General features: G+C 40.5%; 1 protein-coding gene across 2 annotated transcripts; it reads left to right on the plus strand.

Annotated features, from left to right (window-relative positions):
- Nucleotides 1-6704: 6704 nt before the first annotated feature.
- LOC118119599 (uncharacterized protein C21orf62 homolog) lies at nt 6705-14970 on the plus strand. 2 transcript variants are annotated; one of them, XM_035173670.2, is made up of 3 exons: nt 6705-6848; nt 6948-7012; nt 13790-14970. In XM_035173670.2, exon 3 carries the CDS (start codon nt 13855-13857, stop codon nt 14596-14598), a length of 744 nt encoding a protein of 247 aa, XP_035029561.1. In that variant the 5' UTR covers nt 6705-6848; nt 6948-7012; nt 13790-13854; the 3' UTR covers nt 14599-14970. The 2 variants fall into 2 exon arrangements, with proteins under 2 accessions (XP_035029561.1, XP_047198448.1); XM_047342492.1 differs by having other exon boundaries at nt 6705-7012.
- The last annotated feature ends 183 nt before the right edge of the window (nt 14971-15153 follow it).

Consider the following 15153-nt stretch of genomic DNA (forward strand, 5'->3'; position numbering starts at 1 on the left):
GGGTCGTCGCTGAGCCCGCTTCTCATTGGCAGGGAGGGTCTGGTGGGCGGTGGCTCCGGCGGCCATACCCCCCTTTCTAATGAAGGAGGAAAACAACCAAATGTCATGTGGCGTCATGTCCCCATCACTTGTTCTCAGCTCGTTCATCACAACCAACTTTGTAGGTTTGGGATGAAGAGGATTAACATGATATCACAACCAGTCACAGTGCATGCTACGAGGTGGGCCCTCTGTGGTTTGAGGGTTGCCATAGATGCGTATGTAAAACTGCTTATTTGGGCTAAACTGAAATCAATCAAAGCATTGTTCCTACGAAAGACGATAGAGGGACGATAAACTCGTTCCCTTGGATGGATTAATGACCTACCACCATCCACCCTGCTCTCTGCCATCTACCTGACTGACAGACAAGTGACTGCCCGAGGTTGGCTTATCTGCAGCTTTTAAGGAAACCCCGTGGTAAAAAAGAGGGAACCACTGTGACAGTTCTGATGTTGGAGCAGCAAACAAGTGGGAAAAATGTACCATTTAAGAGGGGCCACCTCCCTCGTAGATTTGTGATTGTAAAAGCCCCAACTCGGTGCACGTTTTCATGCCATTATTCCATCATACATATCTGAATAATTGCATGCTTTAATGATTGTGTCTACCTGATTGTATACATGTAGTGAATTCTTGTGAAGGAGAATTGGGAATTAGAAAATGAAGAAAGAACTTTCAATTTGTTTCACACACAGCAGGACAAAATTACTGTCACAGGATAAACCAAAAATATGAACCTTGGCTAAAATGTATGGTGTAGAGAAACAGTGATCATTTATCACTGCATGAAGCTCCATTATATCTTCTTTTTTTTTTTTACATGGGATTTGGAGCATCTGACATTACAACTAATTACTCTACGTTCTAGAGTAGTAACTGCTGTAGAAATGCTGCTGGTCAATGGTCAACTCATCAGTGAAGAAAGTGTTCAGGAGCCCTTTGATGTCTTATGTTGAAATATTTATTGAAGCTTGGCCAAGGAGAAAATCTGAATACATCAAACAACATCTGTGCATGGTGTCCTCTCATATTCTGAAGTCTGCTTTCCTGCAGTTACACTTTAAACCACTAAACATCATTTAATCTATGGGTCTTCCGAAACAATCAAATATATTTTCTAGTTCTGGAGACAGTATTGCCTGCTTACGCAGTCTCATATCTGTGGTTTCTAGAGAGTGAAGCCTTTGACCTTCGCCAAGCTCTCGCACTTCCCCAAACACGACAGCCAGCTGCACTATGCCCCAGAGAGAGGACAGGAGACAGTGTCTCCGAAAATTCCATAACAGTAACAATGAAGTTCAATAATAGTAATACATAAGTATGATACAAGTACAATCCCAGCTTATGCAGGTTACAATGTCAGTTACTACACAGTGTGCATATTAGACAACCTGAGGATTATTAGCACCTGGCTAATTAAATGAGATGACATGACAGTGAAATGTACGATGTGTACATTACATTAAAGTGATTGGTTTTGCCGGGTTATGGCACACTTATGGTTTTGGACATCCACCTTCTCTGCAGACCTAGTTGTTGGTTACAGCCTGTTCTTGTCCTCTTTTCTGGACAAATGAGACCGCTGTGTAGAACTGGATGACCTGCTTCTGAGGCAGACTGATTTCCCCTTGGTACAGTAGTAAATCCTCTGATGGAAAATCCTGAGAGGCTTTGGTTGCCTTTCATTGTTGTGATACCCTCACTGACTATGATGTTGGTTTAGGGAAGTTCAACCTCAGGTTGGTAAAAGACCAAAAGTCAGCTATTCACCAGAATTATTTTAAAGCAAATATTTCCCATTTCATAAGAGTGAATATCTGCATCTACAGGAGGCATAATATACAGTCATTTTCATTTGTGTGATGGTGGGCGATAAATAGTACAGAGTTCTCATGTCATTGAATCTATGTGCAGTTAGTCTTTACTTACTTATATTGTATTAAAATAGCTGAATGTTACATTACATTACATATCATTTAGCTGACGCTTTTATCCAAAGCGACTTACAATAAGTACATTCAACCATGAGGGTACAAACCCAGAACAGCAAGAATCATGTAAATACAGTGAGTCTTCAAAAAAGCCAAACCACAAGTGCTTCATGTAAGTGCAACTGAACTTAATAAATGTTATTATTTTTTTCTTAAATAGAAACACCAGAGTTGACGATGGTTATTAGACATCATCTTCTTGGCCAAGGTATATTCGGAAGAGATGTGTCTTTAGTCATCGGCGGAAGATGTGTAGACTTTCTGCTGTCCTGATGTCAATGGGGAGCTCGTTCGACCATTTAGGAGCCAGGACAGCAAAGAGTCGTGAGTGTTTAGCTCGCAGTGAGGGAGCAGCAAGCTGATTGGCAGATGCAGAGCGGAGTGGACAGGCTGGGGTGTAAGGTTTGACCATGTCCTGGATGCAGCACGGTACGCAAGTACTAGTGTATTGAAACGGATGCGGGCAGCCACTGGTAACCAGTGAAGGGAGCGGAGGAGCTGAGTAGTGTGAGTGAATTTAGGAAGGTTAAAGACCAGTCGAGCTCAGATGGCACTAGCAGGTAGAGCTGCCAGGAGGGAGTTGCAGTAGTCTATGCATGAGATGACAAGAACTGGACTAGAACCTGTGCCGCCTTCTGAGTGAGAAGGGGACGTATTCTCCGAATGTGACCACCAGGGGGAGACAGAAAGTCATATAATATATGTCAGCTAGGAAAGGTTGGTCTCACTACCTTCATTTATTTATCTGCCAAATGACCAGCTATCTTGCTTCTGTTTCATACTGAGCTTGCAGCATCAACATTCCTGGTTTATAGCAATGACTACATAACATGTATGTAGTCAGTGTGGATAAAGGTCGCTTTTAAAAAACAGAGACATAGATAGGAATGTGGATCTTCCCTCAGTTAATACACCCCTGATTACCTATGCCATGGAGTTTATGCTTTCATTTCACTTTGACTGTTTATTTGTTTGTCTTCCTGTTTGCAGGATTTAGCAAAAACTACCAAACCAATTTTATTTAAACTTGTTGGAAGGGTGGGCCAATAAACACCCATTAACATTTGGAACAAATTTGTTTTACTTTCATAAACTTTGCAAGATACAGCTTTTTTATTTCTGTGAATTTCTCCTGACAAGTTGTGGACCTCTACAGTGATCTAAAAAATGTGTTTGTTTAAAACATTTTGTCTAAACATTTTGATTGTCGAAGAAGATACTTTTTCATTAAAACTAAATCACTCGACAGACTGTATAGAATAAGTCACTACAAACAACCTCCTGAGAGGTTGATGGAAAGCAAACATTACTCACATACTAGTTCTTTGCTGAATCCCTTTCCATTTAGCCTCTCCTAACCATTCGCACACACACTGATGGACATGCAGTGCAAGGCCCTGGCCTATCTTTCATATCTTTCAGTAACTAAAACAAATTGGCCAGGTCAATGAGGATTAGGATGTATGTGATAGTGAGGTTGAAGAAGGAAAACATTAGTCTCCTCTAAAATTTAAAAATCCAAACAATACCAAGATATCACAAATTTAAAAATCTTTAAAGGAGAACAATTATTTTGATTTGGATTATAAAATTCAGATGTCATCAGCCAGATGCCTCACTTATTACCAGATGTTAGCTGTGATGCAGTTTTTTTGTTTAACTGAAGAGAAGAAGAAGACAAATGTTATTATGTTGCTGAAAGAGCTCTCTTCCACTACAGCCAGCTTGTTGGGCTCTCTTCTTTCTAAATAACTCTGTGGTAAAGTAATATATACCTTGGTCCTCACTGCTTTATCAGTGACCAAGCTGTCAATCAAAGGAGACAATGGCCATAGTAAGGACTGGAGTTCATACAGAGGCCCATTCACATGGTGGGGGACATCAACACTGCAATTATACAGCTTCACTTAATGTTGGAACCGGAGGTCTTTTTAAAGATAAGCTTTCAGACAACTTGAAGGGCTGACTCTTTTAACATGTTCATGAAGTCATTACTGTATAATTAATCAAATGGAAAAAAGTAAAGTGGAAGCCAAAATAACAGTACAGGAAAATAGCAGTTTGACCTGTTGACGGTTTTGAGTTTTGAAAAAGAGTTTTAAGATTTTACATTAAGATGCAATAAGAATGACAGCACTCTCTTTTTGTGGGTGTGCTGACATGGTCCTGTGTCCTCCATAGTGTTGTGCTCATGTGTGGGTATTGTAGCATTTACAAGGATCTTGGTAGTGGAGGCTGACACCTCAGCACAACCAGCCTTTTCTGTCATTACTTCAACATGCAGAGCATGTCAGGGTTAAATGATGCCTTCTGTATCCCAGACAAAGATACACATTTGCTGACCAGCATGTCTTTCATCGGCCTGGTGTGCAAGACTAAGAGGAAAGAGATAGGATGGAACTCAGTTTTACCTCTTTATGTGCTGAGGCGTATATCAAACATTTTCCATGAACACACATGTTCTTGCTGCAGGGCTGATGTCACCACAGCTCTCTCTTGTTTTGCTGACGTGACATGAATGAGTTCATCCTGGACAACTTGGATGACGTTTTCTACTAAGGTGGTATATGTCAGGGATTTCAGTTGAGGACCCAGAAGCAGGCACTTCAGCTTGATAGATGAATGATCTTTTATTTTAAAGAACAGGGTTACAGTCAATTTTTAGCCGCAAAAAGTGGTGCCAGGTATTAAACCAAGAAACAAAAACCTAAATCTTTCAATGAAAATAAAACTGGAACACGAGGAAAGTTAAAAAACTTGAGGAAAATGTGTCGACCAAAAACATGTTTCAGAAACAAATTACCAACCCTATCTTTGAATGTAGAGAACACAGTCAATCACCCTGAGAACCCTAACCCCAGGGGAAACACGTGTTGGTGATTGTAAAAAGTCATGCTAGTGGGCCGGACAGAGTACCATCCAATATGTTTGCCAAAAGCGTGCAAGAGCCCAATCGATTCGGGCTAAGAGTGTCTCTTTTGAAGAAAGCAGGGCACTGCCAGAACAGATTAAATGTATCTAAGACACCTGCTTAACTGCCCTGATCCACGACCCAGTACTGGAATGGGGCCTGGAATGAAAATTATTTTGCCATTGACTTTTAAAAGATCAAAGAGAACAGGAAAATCCCTCTTTATCATTTTGGATTATTCTTGACTGATGTCATTTGTCGAAACATGGACAACAACCTTCTTGACAGAAGGGTGATCTGTAACAAACGAGGAATGGCACAAATTAGGCACCCGCTAAAAATATGGAAACGACACACTTTTATTTCACATACCTTACAATTGCATTAGTGTCGATTGAGGCAGATCCACAGTCTGCAGTGCGTACAACAAAAATGCAGAATACATATGCTGCAACTTATGTTCAATATTATGTTCCTGCAATAACGGAGAGTCCAACAAATTGGATGACAAGAGGTTGTTTCAAGGCCACATTTCTAAGAACCTAGTTTTAAAGGTTTATTCAGTCCAAATACTACTTTCTGTTTTGCCACTTGGTTGCTGAGAGTTGCATGGAAATTTGTGTAACTAGTGCAATGCAGTGCCTGTGAACATGCCTGTTTATGATGGGCTGTTTGCTTGGCCTGTGGTAATGCTCCAAAGCCTATAATTCAGAATCTTTCCTTGTCATTCTTAAAGTCTCCTCAAACAGGCCTACAGTATATTGTCATACATTTTACATACAGTTTAGGTGCAGAGTGAAGTTAGAAAACCTTGTGTTCATCATACCTGGTTTATCTGCAATTAAGATTTGATAATCAATGTTCATAAGATGTAGCTGAATGTGCTTCATTTCTGTTTGTGTGTCACTTATAAATATATTATTTCAGAGGTCAAAAACAATGTTGTGCTTTTACTTTGAATGTCTCATCCAATATTACAACTTATATCACAATGCAGAGAATGTGTTCTCTGATAACATTTTGGATCATGTTATAACGGATCCTGCAGAAATTGACATTTTTGCCAAAGAGTATGCTCCAATTCCCCATCCTTTTTAACCAGAAAGAACCACTATATCATGCTCACTAAATCCACCAAACTCATCATCAAACATTGTCACACCTATGACAGAAATGACAGAAGCAAAATAAAACTCACCCAAACCATCTTGGTTTGTGTTTCAACAATCATCAATTCTGGTAGGTCCATTTGGCAGGCACAACATAGGGGTTCTTACTTTCAAACAAAAGCTAATGTTAGTTTGAGTTGACCTTACTCAAATTTTGGCTAGCTAACATTATCTTTGCTGTGCACCGTGAGTGTTTATGTGGTCCACAAAAAACTGAATTAACATTCAGTACTCAGTCTCTTATTGTTTTCTATCTTGTCTTAGAAATGCAGTCCTTGGTTGTCCAATTTGGTAAAGATCCGATGGCAGTGTCACAAAAACCATAGGGTCCCACAGACTGGAGCCTCCGGTTTGTTTGCTTATGTTGCCTGGTGTAGCAATAGTTTTAGCCACAAGATGGAAGCATACACATCTGTGTGTGTGTGTGTGTGTGTGTGTGTGTGTGTGTGTGTGTGTGTGTGTGTGTGTGTGTGTGTGTGTGTGTGTGTGTGTGTGTGTGTGTGTGTGTGTGTGTGTGTGTGTGTGTGTGTGTGTTGAGGAGGGAGGGGCATTGTTAATGAGAGGCGGGTTCCCAAAACAGGAGGAGAGTGAGGCCGAGGAGTGAGGGAATTGAAAACGATGAGAAGAAAGCAGAGAAAATTGACTGAATGTTGAGTCTGCCTTGCTGTCACATCAGACGAGAAAGAAGGGAAAGGGAGACATGTCACTCTGTCAATCTGTCCAGTGACCTGAAAAGTAAAAGCTCTTTTTCTCTTCCTTCTCTCTCTTTCCCTCTTTCTCTCACTTCATTCGGACAATATCTCCCTCCCTCCCTTTCTCTCTCTCGGCAAACAGAGGCTGCCGCTAACCCTACGCATGAGGAAGCTGGATAGAACAGCCCGGTGCCAGACACAGTCCACGTAAGTAAACTGCACCATACTACACAAGCACACATGTGATGTCATACAAGCCTGTTTCATCAGTTATTTTACTGTATCAAAAATCGGACCCTTTGTGCTGCTGATATCTAACATCTAGCAGGGTTAGGGTTAGGGTTTTCTTCTTGTAAATATATATTGTTGTTCTTTGATATTTAATCTGTAACTGGTGTCCACAAAGTGACCTCAGTTTTCAATAGCAGTTACTTCATATTGTATAACGACAAACCTACAGGCAGCTGAGTAATGATCTATTGGCCTACACACATTCTATGTATTGGTAATCCACTGAATGAAACGTCATTTATTGTCATGTATCTACATTATTTGCTCATATTTAAAAAATATATATTTTAGTTGTATTTCTTTAACCGCCATTCACCCAAATCACAAAACACTTGTGTTTACCACTTAGAGTGCATTGCCACTGTTAGTTTTTTTCACCAGAGTTTGAATTGACACGGTTTGTTTATTTGATATTTTAGTATTTTATTCTATGTATTTGTGTCTTTATTTGTGTTAACATGGCAGCCATGACATTCCAAACAACACAAAGCAGAGCACCACTAGGCCTTCTCATTCATGTATAAATTATAGTTTTATACCTATACGTGTATCTAATCTAATCTAAAATATATTATGTGTTTCTTCTCTGCTCCATCTCAGAAAGACACATGCCTGCAGTTAAAGTTCTGTATTTTATTGAAATACTGACCAACTAACAAGAGTGGTCTGGAGATTAGCCAGTTGTGAATCTCTGGATCTTTGTTTTACAGCTTGCTAACTTGATTCTACTGTACAGCAGTCAATTAAACTAGCATGTATGAGGGTGTGAAAGAGCAATCTTCACCTGGGCCTGATGGGTTCAGACCCTCCACCACAAGATAAATAATCAGAAACGAGTTTTGAGTTCACTGTAATTTCGGTTTTATTGTGAGTAAAATTAATAATAATAATAAAACTGAGCTGGTTCCCAGAGAGCAGACTGAGATGTCTCAGTTGGACATTTATTTCTATATCTCTTATCCTCCCCTGCCTTTGTGGATATAATTGTAAATACGCACCCTCTATTACTCTTGTTGGCCGTGTCTTTGGTGTCAGGAGGACACCAACTTTCCAATGTGCTCTGCTGTTTCTTGAACACTACAGGGGTATCCATCTCCCAGTAACTGATCGTGGCAAATGGGGTCTTCCCACACACAGCCAGAAACGAACAGGTTGCTTTTCAGCATTCTTTATTCTTTAGAAAAGGTGAAAACATAAATCAAACTCAACTCAACGTAAAGGGTACAGCTTTTTCTGCTGGCCTGGCAGCTCAGCTAAGTCTTTTCCATTTGTGTCTCTTAGTGTTTCTCCCATGTGCGTCTCCTCCCATGTGCGTCCCTCTCTCTGGCAGCTCTTCTACTGCCTTTTGAACCACAGGGTCAATCAGCCAACAGCCCTCCGCTGTGCTGACTAGGTGGAGGTACTCTCTGAGCCTCCTCCATGTCCACACTGATATCTCAAGTTAATAAATAACTAAACACATCAGCATTTCTCCCCTGTCAACCCTCATGACATTTGGTTACATACACTAATTGAAACAACATCAAATTATAAACATTATTGAACATGATCTTTTGTTAAAGATTTAAACTTAATAATGTATGTGTCTGTAAGGATAAAACAGTACATATATTTTCCACCAGAGGGGGGTCTTCAGAAGGTGCTACATAATGTAAAGATGTATGTGCATGTAAAGGGAAGTCTAAGAGAAAGTTATACATATATCAAGTGTTTGTAGAGTAGATAATACAACTCTTGAAACTGTTCATCACATGTGCTATTCTTTTGCATAGTCTTTTCACTTCTTACAAATTTAATGGCAGACTAATACCACCAGGCACTTTATTATGCTCATAACAGTACTTCTTTGAATTATTTATTGCTTCTGCAGTTTTACTGATATGAAACATGATTATTTACATCTGTCCACTGAATTACTTAAACAAGTGGTGATTATTTGTATGATTTGAATTTGAGAGGTGCATCACAGAGCTAGAACTAGATGGTATATAGATTAGCTTTAAGACTGAAAGCATAAGAAAACTAAAGGGGTCTCTCAATTGACATAATAAACCTCTGTTAAATCAGCAGTTGTCAATAATGGCAATGTGGTGGCAGAGGTTTTTACTAGGGAAATTATTCTTTAATTTTATATACAATATTTATACAAATAATATCTTTCCTTCCCAATTGCTCTTTTGAATGACAAATCGTTTTAACGATCTCTCTGTAAAGGCAGATCGTAGAGACATTTTAATTGTTTACGACCTAATATAGTCATATTGCACACCCCTATTGCAACACGTCTTCCGTCTCCCAGTCGATGTGGTCTCTGACAGGGGACCACAGTTCACATCGATGTTCTGGAGGGAATTCTGCTTGGTGATGGGGCACCGTAAGCCTATATCTTCTGGATTCCACCCACAATCCAACGGCCAGACAGAACGTGGGAATCAGGAGTTAGAAACAGCCAAGCAGTGCATGGTATCCCAGAACTCCTCTCCCTGGTCCAAGCATCAAGTCTCTCCCCGTTCAAGTGCGCCGATGGGCTCCAACCTCGACTCTTCCCGGCACTAGAGAAGGAGATATGCTGCCTGTCTGTCCAGGCCTTCATCGGCAATTGTCGCTGGGCCTGGGCCCAAACACAAGCTTCCCTGCTTCTCTCCGCTGATGGCTACTGAACCATCTCCACCAGGGACCTGCCTTTTCAGGTCAACTTCAGGAAACTGGCACCCGGGATCAACGGCCCCTTCGAGTTCCAGAAGGTCGTCAACCTGGCAGTGGTGAGACTTAAGCTTCCCTGGTCCATCTATGTGCGTCCATTCCACGTTCCATGTGTCCCAAGTGAAACCCCTCCCTACCTGGTGGATTGGGAGGGGTATGGTCCTGAAGAGAGATCCTGGGTCCCTGCTTGCCACATCGTCAACCCTCAGCTCATCGACGACTTCCACAGAAAGCATCTCGACCAGCCTAGCTGGAGGCCTGCCCCCACTGAGGGGCCTGACCAGAGATACATTACTGTCCATCCACCCATGACCTCGGAGGAAGAGGAGTCGTCCTCAGAGGAAGAGGAATCGTCCTTGGACAAGGAAGCTGTTGATCTACCTGCGATCTCCAGCGGTGTGAATTCCCGCTTCGAGCTGTGTTCCCACCTGTTCCCCGTGTCAACTCGCTCAGCCTAAGTCCCCTGTTCCAGCCCGAACCCCCTTTGATTACTGTTATTGAACTAAACTTTCTGATCACCTGCCTGCCTTTCCCGGTGTCTGCTGAGAGCAGCATTAAAGGTCATTTCCTATTGACTCCAATTGCTGTGTATTGTGCTGTGTTTGGGTCCTAAATACACCAGTAAATGTAGAGTCTTTATTAGCTCTAGCTCTGTACTTTACCTTACATGAGAGTGGTGTGATCTTTTCAGCTCAGAAACAACACTTAAAATGTCTCAAAATGACTTACCTCTTCAGTAAGAATGTACATAGGTACCACAGCCAGGTGGATGGTGAAGTACTGACACTAACAATTTAAAATCTTTTCAAGTGACATATTGATGATAAGGAAAACACAGTACCAAACAAATCTTATCTTCTGAGTACAGTACTTACCCCAAATTAGATTTTATTTATTTTTTACTTTTTTAGTAGATTTATAGAAAGGTAACATGGGAAGACACCAGAACATTAGGAAAGGGTAAAATGAACACATTGTGTAGCAACTGACTTACCAGCTTTTTTTTTTACAAGCTTGTGCTGTTAATGCGAGCTATTCATAGATGAACATAAAATTAACTTTCACATTTGTCAATCATAGTATTCTTACCAGTGTTATAAGATAAAATCTGCATCTCAAAACATGAGATAATATAAACTTTTCAATGCATATTTTGAGTTTTGGAGTAAAACCCCTTTAATTTTGTCTGTAGTTGTTGTTTGTGGAGCTACAGCTGCTGAGAGAGACGGAGGGGAGTGGCAGACATTGAATAGAGATGTGTGATATGGAGGAAGAGAGGAATTGTAACTGAGAAAGAGAAGAAGAGAGAGGAAGGACCGATTAGGGTTGGGTGCCTGTGGTGGAACATGATGTCAGAGGAATGTATTGAGCCTCTCCTTTAACAAGCTGAGTTGTGTGTAGCTGCCACCTCACACTATTTCTCACACATAAAAACCCTTTCACTCCATTTAACTCTTTCTTTGTTACTTCTCTCACTTACTGTCTCTGTTTTCACATAGCTGCATGCACAGCATGACTCCAAATCATATTCTAATATTCTTTATTTAATAAACACAATTGTGGTACAATTTTCATTTATTTACTGTACAACAATGCTTAATGAGTGAATCAAATTAAAATAAATATACACTTAATCAAAAATGTAAAACCTATATTCACATTCCAGTATCACTCGAATGACAGAGATCATAGACATGGAGATAAAAGGAAGGAAAGCAAACAGACAAAAAGAGAGAAAGGAAAGCAAAATAAAAGAGTGATAGAGAGCAAGGATAGACCGATAGAGAGAAGAAGTCATGTGGGGGAGAGCCAGATGCTTGGAACAGCTGGATGGACAATGATTAATATTAGCAGTGAGGTAAGACATTGGAGGATGGAAAGGACATGATGTGTATGGAAGGGCAGCTGCTACTGTAAACCAACCACAGTGAAGTCACATTTATTTATAGCAGTATAGTCAAGAAACCAGAAATGGAGCTTTAATGCCAAATCACAGTTTAACCCTTTAACATCCTGCATTTTAAGGAGTTGTCTATCTATCTATCTATCTATCTATCTATCTGTCTGTCTGTCTGTCTGTCTGTCTGTCTGTCTGTCTGTCTGTCTTAACCTTGCTGCCATTGAAAATCACACATGTACTGTAAGTTAGTGCTTGTAAAGTAACACTAATTATGTTAAACTTTAATCATCAGCAGTGGTAGTAATAGTTCTCCACAGTTGCTCTTTGATCCCCAGCTAACATATCCATAGTGTAATTTCTACTTGTGCGTAGTGGAATGTCCTCAGGTGCCCCTTCAGTCACCATGGTGAATGTGGACTATATGCAGGACCAGACTACCTTTAGTGACCTCTGTCATGTCCCTTGAGCCACAACCTCCTGAGGTGACATCATGCAGCAGGTGTTGTTTTCTTTGAACTGGGCTGCCTGATATGACCGTGCACATCACCCACACTTTCTGTCAGTCTTTATCTATTCTTTTAGCTGATCCTTGGTGAGCCTATAGCAGAAGTTAATAAAAGAGACAAGTGTTTTTTTAAATATATATTTTTCAAGTAAATTCTTATTCTTTTCTAAGATTTACCAGGAAAACAATCAATGCAAAACAAAACAGACAAAAGTACAAACACACACACACAGTATGTTAAGTGTGTTTGTCATAATACAAAACTATAATTAAGGAGAGGAGAAATAAAGATAAACGGTCAAATCTGAATGATATTCCTACTTACATCACTGTTGATCTGCTTTTCTATCTCATTCTGGGAAATCTGAAATATGTTCAAAGAACATTCTATAAATAACATCCCATGTGAGCAGTAAACAGGCTTTAGAAAACACAGTTAGTGTCTCCTAATTTCTTGAAATGGGTAAAATGTGAATGAGCCTTGTTGTCAACCTGCTAACTATGCCACACGGCATATTGATTTAGATTCTGAATAACTGAACTAAATTTCACATGTTGCAACACCACACCCCATAATCAATATAAATATGGTCTAATACTTTTTTTCTTTTTCTTTTTTCTTTTATTTGATTCGCTTAGTATACCATACTGTGCAGTAGTACATTTAATCTTAAATAGGTGGACCCGGACTAAAACTATTTACCACCTACAAAAAAAAACTTTTCAAAAGTAAGATATCTACTGAAGCAATGACTCTGAGTCTATTACAATTACAGTTTGAGAGGCCAAAGCTAATTTGACCTAAACTGCAAACTTGTGGGTCTTTGGTGCCAAATGCATCAAATGGACACATCACATTTTTTCGAGACGTGTCCAGCCTTAACATTGCCCCTTCTCTCTTTTAAAGTCAAAGACAACAGCAGAAAAGTTGACTCTGCAAGTCAAGACATCTTATTCAGTCCAATTTTCCAATGTTCCTGAATACGGACATAAAGAGACCAGTGTTTCATTATTCCTAAACAATTAATGTAACTGGTCACTGCCTTTTTCACCACAGCACAGTGCAGGAGCAGCTGTATGCCATCCAAAGTGGCCTGGGGCCTGTAAGGAACAAGAAATGCGTGTGTGTGTGTGTGTGTGTGTGTGCGTGCGTGCGTGCGTGTGTGCATGCATGTGTGTGTGCGTGTGTGTGAGAGAGAGAGAGAGACAGAGAGAGCTGGGGTGGACTGGAAATAAGGAGCTAAATTCAGTTTGCTGTTGGTCTTAAGCTGGCATCTGTATGTTGTAAAAATCCAGACATAGGCAGGTTACTAAAGGGCAAAGAGTGAGAAACCTGTTTGTCATGTGCTTTTAGTTAAGTTCTACAGTATGTTAAGGGAAGTGCATTAACATCTAATGCTGAACTTTGCTCTTCACTATGAGTTAGTATCAAAAGCTCTATTGTTAATGTAGTTTCACTCTTATATGACAGTATATGACATCATCGCTATTTTATCTGACACTATGTGACGCTATGGCTACATGACAATACAGCATACAATATCTTGTACAAACACATGGTAACTTTACTTTTGTCTGTCCACAGGGTTGTCCAAGTCTGTATTATCCACGCTCTCTCAACATGGTGAAGATGTAGTCTGTTTGATCTCCATGGAGATGTCTCCAAACACAGGTTCCTCTCCCTTGTTGCTATGGTTATTGTGGTTGCTAGTCTTCATGACCAACATCATTCAGACAACGGACTCTGCCCCCACATCTGAAACTTCTCTGCTGGTCAATACCACATTGTTGTTTGAAAGTGGAGCCCCAGGCTACACCCTGCAGAACTGTAGCTGCTCCACACCTGTACAGGAATGCAATGAGACTCTTGCCAACCGGCTGTGCATATGCCACACTGTCTTGCGCTCTGCTTTGACCCTTTCTGGGCTCGGAGATCCCGGACGACTTACCGTCTGGGTAAAGGATCTCTGGGTCCTGGAGGAGCTGCTGAACAGAAGCAGGGTTGGCCATTTACAGCTGTCTTTTTGTGGAATTAAACCAATGGGAAGACAGTACCTCGCTTTGCTTGGTCTACAGACCCTTAGGATTCACAGTTCAGCACCAGAAGCACCATACCCCGATCAGGAAATAACAATTTTCTCTGCTGTGGAGTTAGAGGCACTCTCCTTGGACCTTTCCTCGTTCTTTTTTGTGACCATACTGGATGTAGCAGTGCTTAATGGGTTCTCTACCCTGAAGGCATACAGTGTTGTAGGACCACATGCTTACACTTTCTCCCAGCACTTTCCCCACCTGACCATTCCCCTTCCTCTGCTATCCTCTGCTACTCCCGATGACCCCAGTGAGAAGGATGCAAAGTCTCTGCAGAGCCTGTTCATTACTTTTGTCTACTAACAAAAAGATTCCATTCAAGGGCACAGTTAGGTCTGCACAAGTGATACACAGGAGTTACAAAGAACACATCTGGATGCTTTTTGTTCTTTTTTTGTAAAGAAATATATAACTGACTGCTGTGCTGAAGTTGTCTTTTAAGTGTGGCTTTGAACTTTGACTGTAGGGACACAAACTTCCCTTTTACTGATGGAATTTCCTTAGGGACAATTTCATTTGTGTTACACCTTGGATGCTGTTTTTACATCCCTGAAAGAAACTGCCCAGATATTTCTTCTCTCATAAGTGCACCGCAATTTCAACTCAAATGCATCCTACTCAGCTGACATCCTTTTACCCACGACAGTTTTGCAATAAACCAAAAGTAGTGTATTGCATACTTTGATTTATTTGTTGTCAACACCACAATATTAACACTGACTTATTAACTATATTTTTATTATTTCAAATAAATTAAATAATGGGTTTGAATATTTTGATTTACTAAGCCATACCACATTTGAGAATGTGGTATGGCACAGTTTTATATTGTATCTATGTATCTCTGTACCGCTTGGT

The sequence above is a fragment of the Hippoglossus stenolepis genome, chromosome 13, assembly GCF_022539355.2.
Source record: "Hippoglossus stenolepis isolate QCI-W04-F060 chromosome 13, HSTE1.2, whole genome shotgun sequence".
Classification (NCBI taxonomy): Eukaryota; Metazoa; Chordata; class Actinopteri; order Pleuronectiformes; family Pleuronectidae; genus Hippoglossus; species Hippoglossus stenolepis.